Source organism: Aotus nancymaae, unplaced genomic scaffold (genome assembly GCF_030222135.1).
Source record: "Aotus nancymaae isolate 86718 unplaced genomic scaffold, 86718_ANA_hifiasm-v0.15.2.pri h1tg000006l, whole genome shotgun sequence".
NCBI classification, from domain to species: domain Eukaryota; kingdom Metazoa; phylum Chordata; class Mammalia; order Primates; family Aotidae; genus Aotus; species Aotus nancymaae.
Window position 1 is genome coordinate 75,724,037 of NW_026988417.1, and position 17,018 is coordinate 75,741,054.

General features: G+C 38.4%; 1 protein-coding gene across 50 annotated transcripts in view; it reads right to left on the reverse strand.

Annotated features, from left to right (window-relative positions):
* SEC31A (SEC31 homolog A, COPII coat complex component) overlaps positions 1–17,018 on the reverse strand; it is an 80,487-nt gene that overhangs the window by 34,812 nt on the left and 28,657 nt on the right. For 19 of the 50 annotated variants that reach the window (XM_021669625.2, XM_021669621.2, XM_021669620.2 and 16 more), the window contains exons 9-16: positions 15,136–15,297; positions 14,789–14,941; positions 11,974–12,213; positions 10,642–10,716; positions 9,846–9,884; positions 8,972–9,049; positions 2,702–2,777; positions 1,961–2,139 (exon numbers count right to left, since the gene is read on the reverse strand). In XM_021669625.2, coding sequence (XP_021525300.2) covers positions 1,961–2,139; positions 2,702–2,777; positions 8,972–9,049; positions 9,846–9,884; positions 10,642–10,716; positions 11,974–12,213; positions 14,789–14,941; positions 15,136–15,297 — 1,002 coding nt within the window. The remainder of the gene's footprint in view (positions 1–1,960; positions 2,140–2,701; positions 2,778–8,971; positions 9,050–9,845; positions 9,885–10,641; positions 10,717–11,973; positions 12,214–14,788; positions 14,942–15,135; positions 15,298–17,018) is intronic. The other 31 variants (XM_021669627.2, XM_021669624.2, XM_021669623.2 and 28 more) reach the window with 3 other exon arrangements.

Consider the following 17,018-nt stretch of genomic DNA (forward strand, 5'->3'; position numbering starts at 1 on the left):
GTTAGATATAACAAACCTGCACATGTACCTCTGAACTCAAAAGTTAAAAAAAAATGGGACACTTTGTGCCAGAAATTCCTCTTCTAGGACTACAGTCCAACTTAAATCAGAAATTTGTACAAAACTTTAGGCACACCAAAGGTGTTTAACACTATATAAACAAGGGGTTTATTTCTATTAGGAAAATATTGGAAACTACCTAAACATACCAAAATAAGGGAAACATTATATCTTCTCACTATGAAATATTACAGAGCAAATAAAAAATTTAATAAGGCCAGGTGCAGTGGCTCACACCTGTAATCCCGACACTTTGGAAAGCCGAGGTGGGTGGATCATCTGAGGTCAGGAGTTCGAGACCAGCTTGGCCAATATGGTGAAACCCCATCTCTACTAAAAACACAAAAATTAGCTGGGCATGCTGGTGGGCGCCTATAATCCTAGCAATTTAGGAAGCTGACGCACAAGAATTGCTTGAACCCAGGAGGCGGACGTTACAGTGAGCCAAGATCATGACACTGCACTCCAGCCTGGGCAATACAGCAAGACTCCATCTCAAAAAAGAAAAAAAAATTTTTTAATAAAAATCTTTAATGATGTAAAAAACTACTTACAATGTAATCAACAGTATCTATAAACAAAACCACACACACACACGCATATATACACACATACACATAAGTATGATCCTGAATCTGTTAAAAAATTCTACAAATACACAGATAAGATGTATAGAAAGATATGCATCAATGTATTGACAGAATTAGGGGATGTTGAAATTTTTACCATTAAAATTTTCTATGTAAAGCCTTTCTGAAATAACCGAAATATTTTTAATCCTTTTTTTCCCCTCTGAGACAGTCTTGCTCTGTCACCCAGGCTGCAGTACAGTAGCGAAATCTCACTGTAACCTCCACCTCCTAGGTTCAAGCAATTCTTCTGCTTCAGCCTCCAAGTAGCTGGGATTACAGGCACCTGCCACCACATCTGGCAATTTTTGTATTTTTACTAGAAATTTGAGGTCGGGGATAGCCTCAAATTTCACCCTGTTGGCCAAACTGGTCTCAAACTCTTGTCCCTGTGATCCACCTACCTCAGCCTCACAAAGTGTTGGAATTACAGGCATGAGCCACCGCGCCCAGCCTTTATTTTTATTTTTTTGAGACAGAGTCTTGCTCTGTCACCCAGACTGAGTGCAATGGCGCAATCTCGGCTCACTGCAACCTCCGCCTCCCAGGGTGAAGTGATTCTCCTACCTTAGCCTCCCAAGTAGCTGGGACTATAGGCACCTGCCACCGCGTCCAGCTGTGTTTTTTTTTTTTTCTTTTTTTTTTTTTCTAGAGACAGGGTTTCACCATATTGGCCAGGCTGGTCTCGAACTCCTGACCTTATGATCCACCCATCTGGACCTCCCAAAGTACTGGGACACCCAACGCGTCCAGGCATTTTTTTTTGTTTTAAAGACGGAGTTTTGCTCTTGTTGCCCAAGCTGGAGTGCAATGGCATGATCTCGGCTCACTGCAACCTCTGCCTCCTGGGTTCAAGTGATTCTCCTGCCTCAGCCTCCTGAGTAGCTGGGATTACAGGCATGCACCAACATGCCCGGCTAATTTTGTATATTTTTAGTAGAAACAGGATTTCACCATGTTAGTCAGGCTGGTCTCAAACTCCTGACCTCAAGTGATGTGCCTGCCTCGGCCTCCCAAAGTGCTGGGATTACAGGTGTGAGCCACCGCCAGCAGCCTAATGTTTTTAATCTTTAAAATTATGAATATATAAAAAAACAACAAAAACTAGAACAATCATGCCAAACTGCCAACAACTATTTCCAGGTCAAGGAATTATGAATGAGTTTTTAAAATTCTTCACTGTTTTCTGCATTTCAGTTATCTATAACAACAGTGTACTGTTTTCATAATTAGAAAGATAAATGTTATTGTTTATTTTTAAAGTAACATACCCTGGTAATTTTGCTTTGTGATTTTGCAAAGTATTTTTTCTGGGTTCGAGCCAAGAGTTCTTGTCCACCTGCTATGGCCAATATAATGGCATCAGCCATGCGGTTATCATGTAAACAAAGGTCAACAGCACTCTCAAAATTACCCATCAGCAAAGCCTGAGTAATTAAACCATCAATGTCTGCAACAAGAAAATAATACATCCAAGTTAAATAGAGTTTTTGTTACCAAAACCAACAACAAACTACTACATGCATAAATTTTTATATATGTACACAAATGGAGACCACAACACTAATTTCTGATTACTAGTGGATTAATTTCTAACACAAGCTATTGGTATTTATGGAAGAGATCTATAGAAATATACTGAGATACATATAAAATAATACGTTTTCCAGACTGCTTTAAATGGATTATCAAAGATCACGTAGGTGTCTGAACACACCAGCCTTCCCAAGGCACTGATTACATGTACTGTACTAAAGGAAAACTGAGTTCTTTCTCACACTCTACCACCAGTGATAAAACCTTTTTTTTTTTTGAGACAGGGTTTCACCATGTTGTCCAGGATAGCCTCAAATTCCTAGACCCAAGTGATCCTCCTGTCTCCAACTCCCAAGTAGCTGAGACTAAAGGCATGCATCACAGCACCTGACTTAAAACATTTTAAATAAATGCAGGAACTATTTGTTTTCCAATGGTTAAAAAAAAATTAGAAATCAAAACCAACAAGTACTTACCCCCACTGACAGAGATATTAAATGTTCCTCCAGATGAGGGAAGAAATTCAGATTCTTCTTTTTCCTCTTTAACGTGCTAAAGAGATGAAAAAAGCAACAATTTAGCCAGAATAAAACTGTGGAATGATTTGCTGACAAAAAAAAATTATACATGACTCTATCTACAGACTAGATGATATACCAAGTTATTACAGAAAAGTTCTCAGATACAAGTTTATAGAGTAAGATCTACCACTTCCCTAAATATTACCTCCCATTATATAATCATAAATAAAATGCAAGGTCATGAAGAAAACTGGTTAAACAGGCTAGGCACAGTGGCTCACGTCTGTAATCCCAGTACTTTAGGAAGCTGAGGCGGGCAGCTCACTGGAGGTCAGAAGTTCAAGACCAGCCATGCCCAACATGGTGAAATCCGTATTTACTAAAAATACAAAAATTAGCCAGGCATGATGGTGCATGCCTGTAATCCCAGCTACTGGAGAGGCTGAGGCAGGAGAATCATTGAACCTGGGAGGTAGAGGTTACAGTGAGCCAAGATCATGCTACTGTACTCCAGCCTGGGAGACAGAGCAAGACTCATCTCAAAAAAAAAAAAAGAACACTATTAAACAAACTAACATGTACATATTCCTTACTGGTATCTCAGTAATGAAGCTGAAGAATCTCTGTTTCCTTAGATAACTGTGAGTGGTCCAAAATACACAAAATATAGTTTTAAATTATGTTATTTTTAAATTTTAAAACAAACCTGCTTTTACACATCTAGTAATTCCTGTCCACTGGATTTGATTATAAGGTGGTTGTGTGTTTTTGGGTTTTTCTGTTTTCTGTTTTTTTGTTTTTGTTGTTGTTGCCCAGGCTGGAGTGCAATGGTGAGATCTCGGCTCACTGCATGCAACCTCTGCCTTCCAGTTTCAAGCGATTCTCCAGCCTCTGAGTAGGTGGGATTATAGGCACCCACCACCATGCCCAGCTAATTTTTCTATTTTTAGGAAAGATGGGGTTTCACGATGTTGGCCAGGTTGGTCTTGAACTCCTGACCTCATGATCCGCCCACCTCAGCCTCCCAAAGTGCTGGGATTACAGGTGTGAGCCACTGCACCCGGCCAGGTATTTTTGTTTTAACTGAATCACTAAAAAAGGAAATGAAAAAAAAATAACTTGGTACCCACAGTATAAAAGCAATGTAAGTACATTATTTAATGAATACATTTAAATTCAAGTATACATTTTGTGTTCACTCAAATTAATCATACCTGGAACAGCAGGTTAGTATGACAAAAATATATATACAGTTCTGTTACAAATTTCCAAGACTACCTGCAAGACTGATTAAAAATAAACTCAATGCTTTCTTTAGAAGAAATATAATGGAGGCATTTTGCTGGCAAATAATTTTAAATGCTTTCTCTTCCATGCATAAAAATTCAAAAGAAGACAAAAATATATCAGAGGTTTAAAGAAAAACACAGCTTTCTTACATTAGATGGAATATCTATCTTCTGTGCTTTGTTATTTACACATCCGAATGTAAACATCTAGTATTCAAGGTCAGTGGCATTTTAGAACTGGGTAATTTTAATGCAGAGTACAGCACTGCACCATCTGTAAATATGCTTAATTATTAATGTTGACTATTACAGGAGAATATCTATAACCTTAATTCCCTTTCCCCAACTAAAGAGAAGCATTTTGAAATTTAAAACTCAAAGAAGGAGAGAGATCCAAGATAGCTGATCACTAGCAGCTTGGGCTCGTAGCTCCCAGTGAAAGCGCAGAGAACGAGAGGACGCCACACTTTCAGACGAATATGTGTTGCTCATGGACCAAGAGATTCCCAGCGGAGGAGCCCCACAGGTTGCCAGGGCGACTCTTGCGGCCAGTGCGGCGGTTTTGCTGGTGCCTTAGCACAGCAGTTCTTGGTGCAGGGTCCGGAGATTCCCGGGCAGAAAAGCACCATCAATCTTAACACTGCTGTTTTGGCCGGCGCAGTGGATTGCTCAGATTTCAGCACCGGGAATCAACAAGTGACGTCCGCTCAGAGACCTAGTTAGAAAGTCGGTAATTACAAAGACGACAGAGGGATAAATATATAATGAAGGGAAGAAACCAGCCTAAAAAGGCAGAGAATACTCAAAATCAGAATGCCTCTCCCTCTACAGAGGATCATAATTCCTCATCAGTAACGGAACAAGGCTTAATGGAGAACGAGTGTGTTCCAATAACAGAAGCAGGTTTCAAAAGGTGGGTGATAAGAAACTTCTGTGAATTAAAAGAACTTGTTCTAACCCAATGCAAAGAAACTAAGAACCTTGAAAAAAGGTTTGACGAAATGCTAATGAGAATGGACAATTTGGAGAGGAATATAAGTGAATTGATGGAGCTGAAAAACACAACATAAGAACTTAGCGAAGTATGCACAAGTTTAAACAGTCGAATTGATCAAGCAGAATAAAGGATATCAGATCTCGAGGAACAGCTTGGTGAAATGAAACGAGAAGACAAGATTGGAGAAAAAAGGATAAAAAGGAATGAGCAAAGTCTCCATGAAATATGGGACTATGTGAAAAGACCTAATTTATGTTTGATAGCTGTACCTGAATGTGACAAAGAGAATGAATCCAAGTTGGAAAATACTCTTCAGGATATCATTCAGGAAAACTTTCCCAACCTAGCAAGGCAGGGTAATATTCAACTCCAGGTAATACAGAGAACACCACAAAGATATTCTTCAAGAAGACCAACCCCAAGGCACATAATCGCCAGATTTATTGGGGTTGAAATGAAGGAGAAAATACTAAGGGCAGCCAGAGAGAAAGGTCAGGTTACCCATAAGGGGAAGCCTATCAGACTGACAGCAGATCTCTCAGCAGAAACCTTACAAGCTAGAAAAGAGTGGGGACCAATATTTAACATCCTTAAAGAAAAGAACTTTCAACCCAGAATTTCATATCCAGTCAAACTAAGCTTTATAAGCGAAGGAAAAGTTAAATCTTTTGTGAACAAACAAGTACTTAGAGACTTCACCACCACCAGGCCTGCTTTGCAAAAGCTTCTGAAAGAAGCACTATACATATAGAGGAACAACCAGTATCAAGTATCAGCCTTTCCAAAAATATATCAAAAAGCAAAGAGCATCAACACAATGAAAAATTTACACCAACTAATGGACAAAACAGCTAGCTAGCATCAAATGGCAGTGTTAAACTCATATATATTCAAATTGGATAAAAAGCCAAAACCCATCGGTATGCTGCATCCAGACCCATCTCACATGTAACGATACACAAAGACTCAAAACAAAGAGAAGGAGGAAGATTTACCAACCAAACAGAGAGTAAAAATAAATAAATAAAAAGCAGGAGATGCAATTCTCGCCTCTGATAAAATAGACTTTAAAGCAACAAAGATCAAAAGAGGCAAAGAAGGACATTAAATAATGGCAAAAGGATCAATGTAACAAGAAAAGCTAACAATTCTATAGATCAACATAACAGAAAATTAACAAGGACATCCAGGACTTGAATTCAGACCTGGAACAAGTAAACTTAATAAACATTTATAGAACTCTCCACTTCAAATGCACAAAACATACATCACCACCTCACACCTATTCCAAAAGTGACTATATAATTGGAAGTAAATCACTCCTCAGTAATCGCATAGCATTTCATAGGTTTAAATGAAATATTGGTTGGCTGCTTGTTTGTTATTTTCTTCTCTTATGCCTTCCTGTCTACATCATTAAGTATAATTATTGGTATAAAAGAGGTTTTCAATACCCATTACTAAATTGCATTCTAGCCTGGGCAAGAAAGCAATACTCCCATTCTCTCTCTTTTTTTCTCTTCCTTTTTCTTCCTCTTCTTTATTCTTTTTTCTTTCTTTCTTTCTTCCTTTAAAAAAAAAAAAATTCCCCCCCCAAAAAAAAAGAAACTTATGAACACAGAGGCCAGGCAGGCTTTCTGCATCACCCCCATCACCAACACCATGCTGCTTACATTCTCTCATTTTGTCCTCTCAGCAACCCTGGAAGGGATGTTCTTTTATTATTCCTGTAACACAGGTGAGGTCTCAGAGGCTCTGAAAGGGTAGGTCATTTGCCTAAGGCACAGCCAGTATAAGGCAGAGTGTGACCAAGCCCAGGTCTGTCTGATTCTTTTTGTTTGTTTGTCTTTTGAGATGGTCTTGCTTTGTCGTTCAGGCTGGAGTGCAGTGGCATGATCATGGCTCGCTGCAGATTTGACCTCCTGGGCTCGAGCAATCCTCCCGCCTCGGCCTGTCAGGTAGCTGTGACTGCAGGCGTGCGCCACCACGCCCGGCTAATTTTTGGATTTTGTAGAGACGGGGTCTCACTATGTTTCCCGGGCTGTTTTCGAACTCCTGGCCTCGGGCGGTCTTTCCGCCTCAGCCTCCCTGGGTGTTAGGATTACGGGCGTGAGCCACAGTGCCCAGCAGGACTGTCTCATTCTAAAGCCCTAACCACCAAACTTCCTGCCGGGGGGGGGGGAAAAAAAAAAAAAACCAAAGAAATTAAGAATTTAACTTATTCACATTAAGGAATAAATCAGAAATAGTGATCTAATTACATTCTGTAACAAACCTGCATAAAAATACTTTTCTTTTTTTAAATCACTGCTTTCTAGAAACTATTTGTGGGCTTCTGAAATAGATAAAAGGCCAAAAAATGCACAATTTATTAGGTACTGAGTACCTTCAGTGTGTAAGCTATGAAACAAACAGCTATTAAGATAAAGGGGAAGATTTTACCTCCTTAAACACATTTTTTCATAGAACCAAATGTGCACACTGATTACTATTATTTCATTAAATGCATATTTTTCTTACCTATTATTCATGAGTGCATTCCCAAATAGTCTTCTATTTGATAATATGTAGTTAATCTAGTTGTACATACATGAAAGTACATTCCTCTATGTATCCTACAATTCTGTCTAAATTGGGCCAATATTAGTTCTTTTTTTTTTTTTTTTAAGATGAGGTTTCTCCATTTTGGTCAGGTTAGTCTTGAACTCTCGATCTCAGGTGATCCGCCCACCGCGGTCTCCCAAAGTGCTGGGATTACAGGCATTAGCCACCACACCCGGCCTTTTTTTTTTTTTTCTTTCTTAAATCAGACAGGGTCTTGCTTTGTCACCCAGGATGAAATGCAATGGTGCAATCTTAGCTTACTGCAACCACGAACTCTAGGGCTCAAGTGATCCTCCTACCTCAGCCTCCCAAATAGCTACACCTACAGGCATGTGCCACCATGCCTAATTTTTAATTTTTTTGGAGATGGGGTCTCACTACATTGTCCAGGCTAGTTTTGAACTCCTAAGCATCAAGTGATCCTCCCACCTTGGCCTCCCAAAGTGCTGGGACTACAGGCATGAGCAACTATCATGCCTGGCCTAGTTCAAATTTTTAGTAAGATTTTATCCATATCCTATATTCCCTTGTTCATTAAACTCTAGTAAATCCACTGCTAAGGAAAATGATTTTTGTAATCATCTTGTAATAGACTACATTTACTGATGAATCATTTTTATAACTTAGTAAAAAATTATACAAAACATTACATAGTCAAGGTATCACAAAGAACAATGAAAAAGCCAAAGATGAGATGAGAAGCAAGAACTTGTTGATTAATTTCCCAAGATGAAATAAAGTTAGAAAGCAAGAAAAGTAATTATAGATTTCTTCATTAGTGGTTAAAAAAAGAAACCCAGAAAATTAAATGGAAAAATCAATGATATAACTCTGTGTTCAAGGACTCTTCTTAATTATTTACAAAAATTATCAACTAAGAACACATTTATTGAAAATCATGACAACAAGTTTAATGAAATATTGTTTACTTCAACTCCATGTTCAGTACTAATTCAGAAGCCTATGCCACTGATAGTTGGCCCAAAATAATAGGCCAAGAAAAAACATTAACTTTACATGCAATGCAGTGAGGATTTCTGAATAAAATCTCTTTTTAGTTTGACATCCTGATAGCCATCTGACCAAATTATGTTAATCTCACATCAAATGTTAGTTTTAAGTCATATAATCCAGAAACAAGGTTGGAGAACTAAGTGTTTGGAGATGATATTTCTGTCAGTACAGGTAAACAGATTCCTCCCTAAACATCTCAAAGAAAACAATTTATTTCAACCTCATTTTGCCACAAGCAGTCAAGAAAATTTTCCTTATTTTAATGTGAGATACACAAATATCACAAATTTGTCTGATATAATATGGAAAAAAAGTAAGTACCTCTCCCAAGAGCTGCTCTTCAGCAGCAGGGCTCGCCTCCCCATCACTCTGTGCTACTTGGTCAGAGTCTTTAAGAGCCTTTGGTACACAAAACAATTACAGGGGAAGGTGAAGAATGTAGCATTAAAAGGTTATTAGTGAACAAGGAAGACAAAAGACCCAACCAACAACATTCAGAGCTAGTTTAATCATAAGAAGCAACAGTGAGTAAATTTATTTGAGAAACACTATTAGAGGAAAAGTAAAGAACTATTACTGCTAACACTTTCCCATTCTTTCCTACCAATTTTTTCCCTAGAAAATGAAAAAATATTTATCTTAAGTGTTTGAGTAGTCATTAATTGTTTTTCCTCCTTTACAAAATTCAAATATGTATGTCAAGAGAAAGGAATGCTCTACCAGCTAAGCGCATGCTATTTTAAAACGATAATTATTAATTTTTTTTTTTGAGACGAAGTTTTGCTCTTGTTGCCCAGGCTGGAGTGCAATGGCGCGATCTCGGCTCACCACAACCTCCACCTCCTGGGTTCAAGAGATTCTCCTGCCTCAGCCTCCCAAGTAGCTGCAATTACAGGCATGTGCCACCATGCCCGGCTAATTTTGTATTTTTAGTAGAGAGGGGTTTCTCCGTGTTGGTCAAGCTGGTCTCAAACTCCCGACTTCAGGTGATCCACCCGCCTTGGCCTCCCAAAGTGCTGGGATTATAGGCATGAGCCACCACGCCCAGTCAAGAATTACTGACTTATTGAGATATCTAGAATAAGCATTTATTTTTATACCATGAAGCATAAAACACAAATTTCTTAAATAATTCCTTCTTTGTTATGACCTAGCCAAAGTTTTAGAAGGTAGCTATTTTTAAAGGCCTTCTTACCACATTGGTTCCATCCACTTTGTTCAAGGCCAAAGCAATCTGAAATAAAAATAACAGCTCACCTACTACACGGAATTCTATTTCAAAGCATCCAGCAAATGTTCGCCTCTTGCTTCTCATTGGCAAAAATCTATATAGGTTCTTATAGGCATAGTATTTTTTTTTTTAAAAAAAAATAAGAGCTGTGCAGAACTGGTTCTTTGTGGTTCTAGCTTCTTTCACATGGAAGGAATTAGAAATAATCTGACAATCATTCTATTTCCTCATTTTTTGCCATCAGGAATGCAATAAAACTTTCATATTAATCTCTTACAAGCCTAAAAAAGTTACAGCCTCAAGAACTTTAGACTACTAATAAAGTTAAATACAAAACTCTAAAGGAGTGAGCTAAGACACAGTCTCTAAGCAGTGGGGCTATGATGTGATCTTAGCTCTGTCTGACATCAAAAGAGAACTAATCTTCAATATGCACCTAGAGTGCACAGTACACCTCTACCACATATGCAACAACCTGCAATGCTATAGAAAACTCTAGTCATTTCCAAAGAATGATGAAGGGCTAATACAAGTTACACAGACATTTAGCAATATATATATACACACACACAAAACTCTGGCAACCACTGAGGGTAATGATGGAGAAAAAGAAAAAGGAAAAAAATAAAAAACCGATGGCAATCAAACACAAATTATTATTAAATGTTTATTGGGTGATTTGAGATAATCTGTATATAATTTTATTTTTTAAAAGTTTGATTCATAAATAGCATGCCATCAAACTTTCCAAAAAGTTTACCTTCTTTCCTAGATCTTCTTTTCTGTATCCTAGAAGTTCAAGGTATTTTCCACGAGAATCATCCTCAAAGTTCACCTTTTAAAAAAAGACATATTCTTAAAAACAACAAATTTAAAGGCCAAATTTTTATAAGAATGAATCAAATTCCAAAGAGAATCATTAAAAATATGTGAAGTCTATGTCCTAAAGATTCACTGTTAGAAAGAATCCAAAGAATAGTGGTGTTTTTTAATTTTTTATTTAGTAACCCAGCCTCAGGAGGTCCTGAGAATATGTACACACAATTTTTTTTTAAATAAGTTATTTTTTAATAGTAAATATACTAGTAATTATCCTGGTTAAATAAAGCTTACTTTTGAACAGTAATTTTTGTAAATACAAACTTATATCCAAAGGTTAAATGGATACAAAATTCAAACTATGTAATATAGTCTATGTCCTAAAATTCTTTCCAAAATTATTACAAAATATAAATCCTTTAATTTTAGACTTAAACGTAACTGTATTCAAGACTGCTTTACCTTTTCAAGAATCAGTACTGTATAAAGAAGTAGACATTCCAGTGGAAGAAAATGACCAACCAGGAAATTCTATTTGTTATTCTATTCTAACTCCTCTTAAAGTAAAAGGAAAAATGCCTCCAACTTCTCTCTTCTATTCCTCTTCCTCTTTTTTTTTTTTTTTGAGACAGAGTCTTGCTCTGTCGCCAGGCTGGAGTGCAGTGGTGCAATCTCCGCTCACTGCAACCTCCGCCTCCTGGATTCAAGTGATTCTGCCACCTTGGCTTCCTGAGTAGCTGGGACCACAGACGTGTGCCACCATGCCCGGCTAATTTTTGTATTTTTAGTAGAGACAGAGTTTCACCATGTTGGCCAGGATGGTCTTGATCTCTTGACCTCGTGATCCACCCACCTCGGCCTCCCAAAGTGCTGGGATTACAGGCGTGAGCCACCGCGCCCGGCCTCTTCTTCCTCTTTTTCCATTTTCCTTCACTAGATCTATATAGACATTAAATATTCTACGTTTTTATTATAGTAAACTCTGTGTACTAATCTTCAAAATAGATATGCTGACTATGTCTCTTTCCCCTAAATAGATTTTTTTTTAACTTATTAAAGAAGTATTTCGTATTACACTTTTCAAAGTAGAGAAGAAAAAACTTCGGACATAAGTTAGGTTATATGCTCTTTATAACGGTTCTTAATTTCATGATGAACTCCTGATATCACACTTTTTCAATTCTTTCTTTAATAGGAAGACAGATTTAGAATATAATGGGAACAGTTAAATTAGCAGGTAATGAAATAATATGGCTTTAAATACCAACTTTACCTTCAAAAATGACCACACATTTTTCTCAAATTCAGTCTGAGAAGCATCAATTTTTTTTTGGCAATAATTGATAAATCCTTGTGACTGCACAGCCTGCTGAAGTTGGTCTGATCGGCTGAGGAACTCCTTTTCTGTTACAACCTGACTAATGAACACATGGTGGTGCTGCTGCTGCTGTTGCTCAGCTCCCTGATGAGAAGGCATTCTGACATTCTCAAATGTAACCAGTTTGCCTCCAAACTATAAGAGAGTGAATGAACAAACTTGTGTTATCCCAAGGATATGGCCCAAACAGTGCTTTTAAAGTAGCCTAAACATATAATCTGGATGAAATTAGTTACATACAACATCTCATGAGCCACAGTCTGATGCCCCTTCAATTTCTGTTCTAGATGAAATGTACTTTTTATTTATTTATTTATTTTTTGAGATAGAGTTTCGCTTAGTCACCCAGGCTGCAGTGCAAAGGCAGGATCTTGGCTCACTACAACCTCCGCCTCCTGGGGTCTAGTGATTCTCCTGCCTCAGCCTCCTGAGTAGCTGGGATAACAGGTGCCCACCATTATGTCTGGCTAATTTCTGTATTTTTAGTAGAGACAGGGTCTTGCCATGTTGTCCAGGCTGGTCTTGAACTCCTGACCTCAAGTGATCCAACCAGATAGAGAAGACCAGCTAGGACAGTAAGATTAAGTAGATTCAAAGAATGAACTTATGAGTGACATAAAACATATTCAAAGGTCTATTTTAGGAAGATTAATCTTGCAGTATGTAGTCCAGATTAGAGGGGAAAAAGACAAGCAACAGATATGCAATCAAGCTATTAGAAGTTTGGTGTGAAAAGATGAAGAATTAGGCAAAGTATCAGCAATGTAAAAGGAAGAAAAGAAAAACAAACAAAAGTGCTAGAGAGGATGCAGAGAAACTAGAACCCTTGTGCGTCATTAGTGAGAATGTAAAATGGTAAAGCTGCTATAAAACAGTATGGAAGTTCTTCAAAAACTTAAAAATAGAACCATCATATGATCCAGCAATTCCTTTCTGGGTATATATCCCAAAAATTGAAAACAGGATGTCAAAATGATAATTACATACCCATGTTCACCATAGCATTTATTCACAATAGCCCAAAGGTGGAAGCAACCAAAATGACCATCAAGTTAATCGATAATGAAAATGTGGTATATATATACAATGCAGTATTATTCAGCCTCTAAAAAGGAGGAAATTCTGTCATGATACCACACAGATGAACCTTGAGGACATTAGGCTAAGTAAAATAAGCCAACCACAAAAAGACAAGTACTGCATGATTCCATTTATATGACTAATTTAAAGTAGTAAAACTCCTAGCAACTAAGTAGATTGTGGTTACCACGAATTCAAGGAAAAGAGGAAATGGGGAGCTGTTTGCTCAAGGGCACAGGGTTTCAGTTTTGCAAGATGAAAAAGTTCTAGAGATCTGTTGCACAACAACGTGTATATAGTTAACACTACTGTAGTGTTTATTTAAAAATGGTGCCAGGAGCAGTGGCTCAAATGGCTGGGTGCAGTGGCTCACGCCTGTAATCCCAGAACTTTGGGAGGCAGAGGTAGGTGGAGCACCTGAGGTCAGGAGTTCCAGACCAGCCTGGCCAACATAGTAAAACCCTGTCTCTACTAAAAATACAAAAAAAAATTAGCCAGGCGTAGTGGTGGGTACCTGTAATCCCAGCTACTTGGGAGGCTGAGGCAGGAGAACTGCTTGAACCCAGGAGGCAGAAGTTGCAGATAACCAAGATTGCACCATAGCACTCCAGACTGAGCAACAGGAACGAAACTGTTTAAAAAAAAAAAAAAAAAGCTGGGCATGGTGGCTCATACCTGTAATCCCAGTACTTTGGGAGGCTGAGGCAGGAGAATCGCTTGAACCCAGGAGGCAGAGGTTGCAGTGAGCCAAGATTGCACCATTGTACTCCAGCCTGAGCAACAGGAGCAAAACTCTGTTTCAAAAAAAAGCTGGGCACGGTAGTCATACCTGTAATCCCAGCACTGTGGGAGGCTGAGGCAGGTGGATCACAGGGTCTGGAGTACAAGGCCAGAGCGACCAACCAACCAACATGGTGAAAACTCACCTCTACTAAAAATACAAAAATTAGCCAGGCGTGGTGGCGTGCACCTGTAATCCCAGCTACCTGGGAGGCTGAGGCAGGAGAATCACTTGAACCCAGGAGGTGCAGGTGGCAGTGAGCCGAGATCACAGCACTGTACTGCAGCCTGGGCAACAGAGCGACACTCCATCTCGAAAACAAAAAAAAATGGTTGTAGCATATGTTTAAAAATAGTTAAGATGGTAAATTTTATGTTATGTATTTTTTACAATTAAAAAAAGCTGGCAATTAAAAAAGAAAGCTAAAAGGATGAATAGGAGGGAGGACCTCCTTGCCAAAAGAACAGAATGAAAAGTAAAAAGAAAAGAAAAGAGAAGACAGTAAGGGACGGGGGGAGAGAAGAAAGACAAATTTACAAAAAATGGAGGAACATAAAGAGTGTTGATGGTTACACAACAATGTAAATGTACTTAATGCAACTGAACTGTACATTTAAAAATGGTTAAAATGATAAATTTTATGTATATTTTACCATGATTTTTAAAAAAGGGGAAAAAAGAGTAGGTTCCAATTTTTCAGAGAAACCATTTTGAATGATGAAATACCCACAAATAACATCTCAAATCCCAACTTAAACCCCGACTTCTTCCATCAGAGTGATCCTATGATAACACTTTGTTATAAAAAGTCCTTTGTGTCTACAGACCATAAAAACAAAATCCACGTACTGAAAAAGAAGCACCAACAGGTCTTCGAATCCACTTGGGTGGCTTCTTCAGAGGCAGCACTATACTATGCTGAGCAGTCTGCTGTGGAATTTGCAATGGAGGAAGGGGTTGTCCTGTGCCAAAGGGATCAAGATTCCCAAAAGATGATGAAAGCTAAAGAAGATAATAACATCAGAATCTGACCATACACAAACTATGCTTCATTTTTTTCCAGTCACATCCAAGAAATTTTTGATCACAATTATCCAATTAACCAGCATTGTTAATCAGTGAAGTCATTTCAAAATAATTACACAATACATACTTTTTCAGGTATTATAATAGAAAACTTTAATACTTCCTATTACCTTGTCAACTTGTTTCTGCCTTAATCCATCTGTACTCCCTCCCATGATAGAATAAACACTGATACGCCCATCAAACGAAGCAGCTGATAAGACAGCAGGATTTCGGGGACACCACTGAATATCAAAGCACCACTGTGTGTTGGTGGGAAGTTCATATAACACCTAGGCCAACAAAAAACAAACAACAAATTCAGAAAATGGCATGGCCACTTTGTAACCAAAACACCTGAATTAATGTGGTCAACAAGTACAACTAAATTAAAAATTATTTTTATAGAAAGTGTCTTTAGCCAGAAACAAGAGTGGATATATTTGAAAGAGCAGCACACTTTATTAGTCGATTTGGTGGGTTTTTGTTTTGTTTGTTTGTTTGTTTGTTTTTTGAGACAGGAGTCTCGCTGTCGCCCAGGCTGGAGTGCAGTGGCAGTGACCTCAGCTCACTGCGACCTTTACCTCCTGGGCTCAAGCAATTCTCCTGCCTCAGCCTCCCAAGTAGCTGGGATTACAGGCGCCCGCCATCACACACAGGTAATTTTTGTATTTTTAGTAGAGACAGGGTTTCACCATGTTGGCCAGGCTGATCTCGAACTGCTGACCTCAAGTGATCCGCCTGTCTCAGCCTCCAAAGTGCTGGGATTACAGACGTGAGCCACCATGCCCGGCCTAGACTCAACTTTTTAAACTCTAAAAGATCGGTAATGTCCTGTCCAATTGTTTTTCTCTGGTTCAGACCCAAACAACCATATTTAGATTACTTTAGGATCAACTTTTAAAATCAATCTTGAGAGGGAAGAATTCACTAAGAAATCTGACTTTTAATCAAGAGAGAAAACATGTACTGTACACACCCTTCCTGTCATGGCAGAATCCTAACAGAATCTGGATTAACAGCTTCTTTTAGAAAGAAAAGGACGTAGAAAGAACTATAGAAAATGGCCTATATAAGGCCAGGAATAGTGCTCATGCCTATAATCTTAGCGCTTTGGGAGGCTAAGGTGGGCAGACTGCTTGAGCCCAGGAGTTCAAGACCAGCATGGGAAACATGGCGAAACCCCATCTCTACAAAAAAAATTAAAAATTGAGGGGTGGGGATGGCAGGGAATATTAAAAAAAAAAAATTAGCCAGGCATGGTGGTGCACGCCTGTAATCCCTGCTATCTGGGAGGCTGAGGTGAGAGGACTGACTGAGCCTGAGAGGTCAAGGTTTCAGTGAGCCATTATGGTACCATTGCATTCCAGCCTGGGTGACAGCAAAACCCTAACAAAAAAATAGTAATAGTAATAAATAAACAAATAGAAAATGGCTTATATGAAATCTTTACAATGTAAAGCTTATTGTGAATTCAAAGTTAGTATGGTGGTTAACTGCTATTCACAGAAGCAACATCTTAGGACTTTACGGTTAAGTCAAATGAACTTAACTCTGACTTCATGTGACCTTTTTTTCTTTTTTCTTTCTTTTTTTTTTCAGACAGGGTCTCACACCAATGACTAGGCTGGAGTGCAATGGTGCAATCTTAGCTCACTGCAGTCTTGACCTCCTGGGCTCAAGTGATCCTCCCACCTCAGCCTCCCAAGTAGTTGGGACCACAGGCACATGCCACCACAGCCAGCTAATTTTTGTATTTGTTGTGGAGATGGGGTTTTGCCAGCCTGCCTTGGCCTCCCAAAGTGCTGAGATTACAGGCATGAGCTAACATACCTGGCCCATGAGACATTTAAAATGTTTTATTTTATAAAAAAAATAGAATTAATTGAAAAGGTATTTAGCATTCTCATGTCTTTGGTACTTATTTTTGGTTGATAAAGTATGTAGTTTGAGAATACTTAAATCATTTATCTATTCCTTATTTATATTTGAACAAAACCTAATTTTTTAGTGT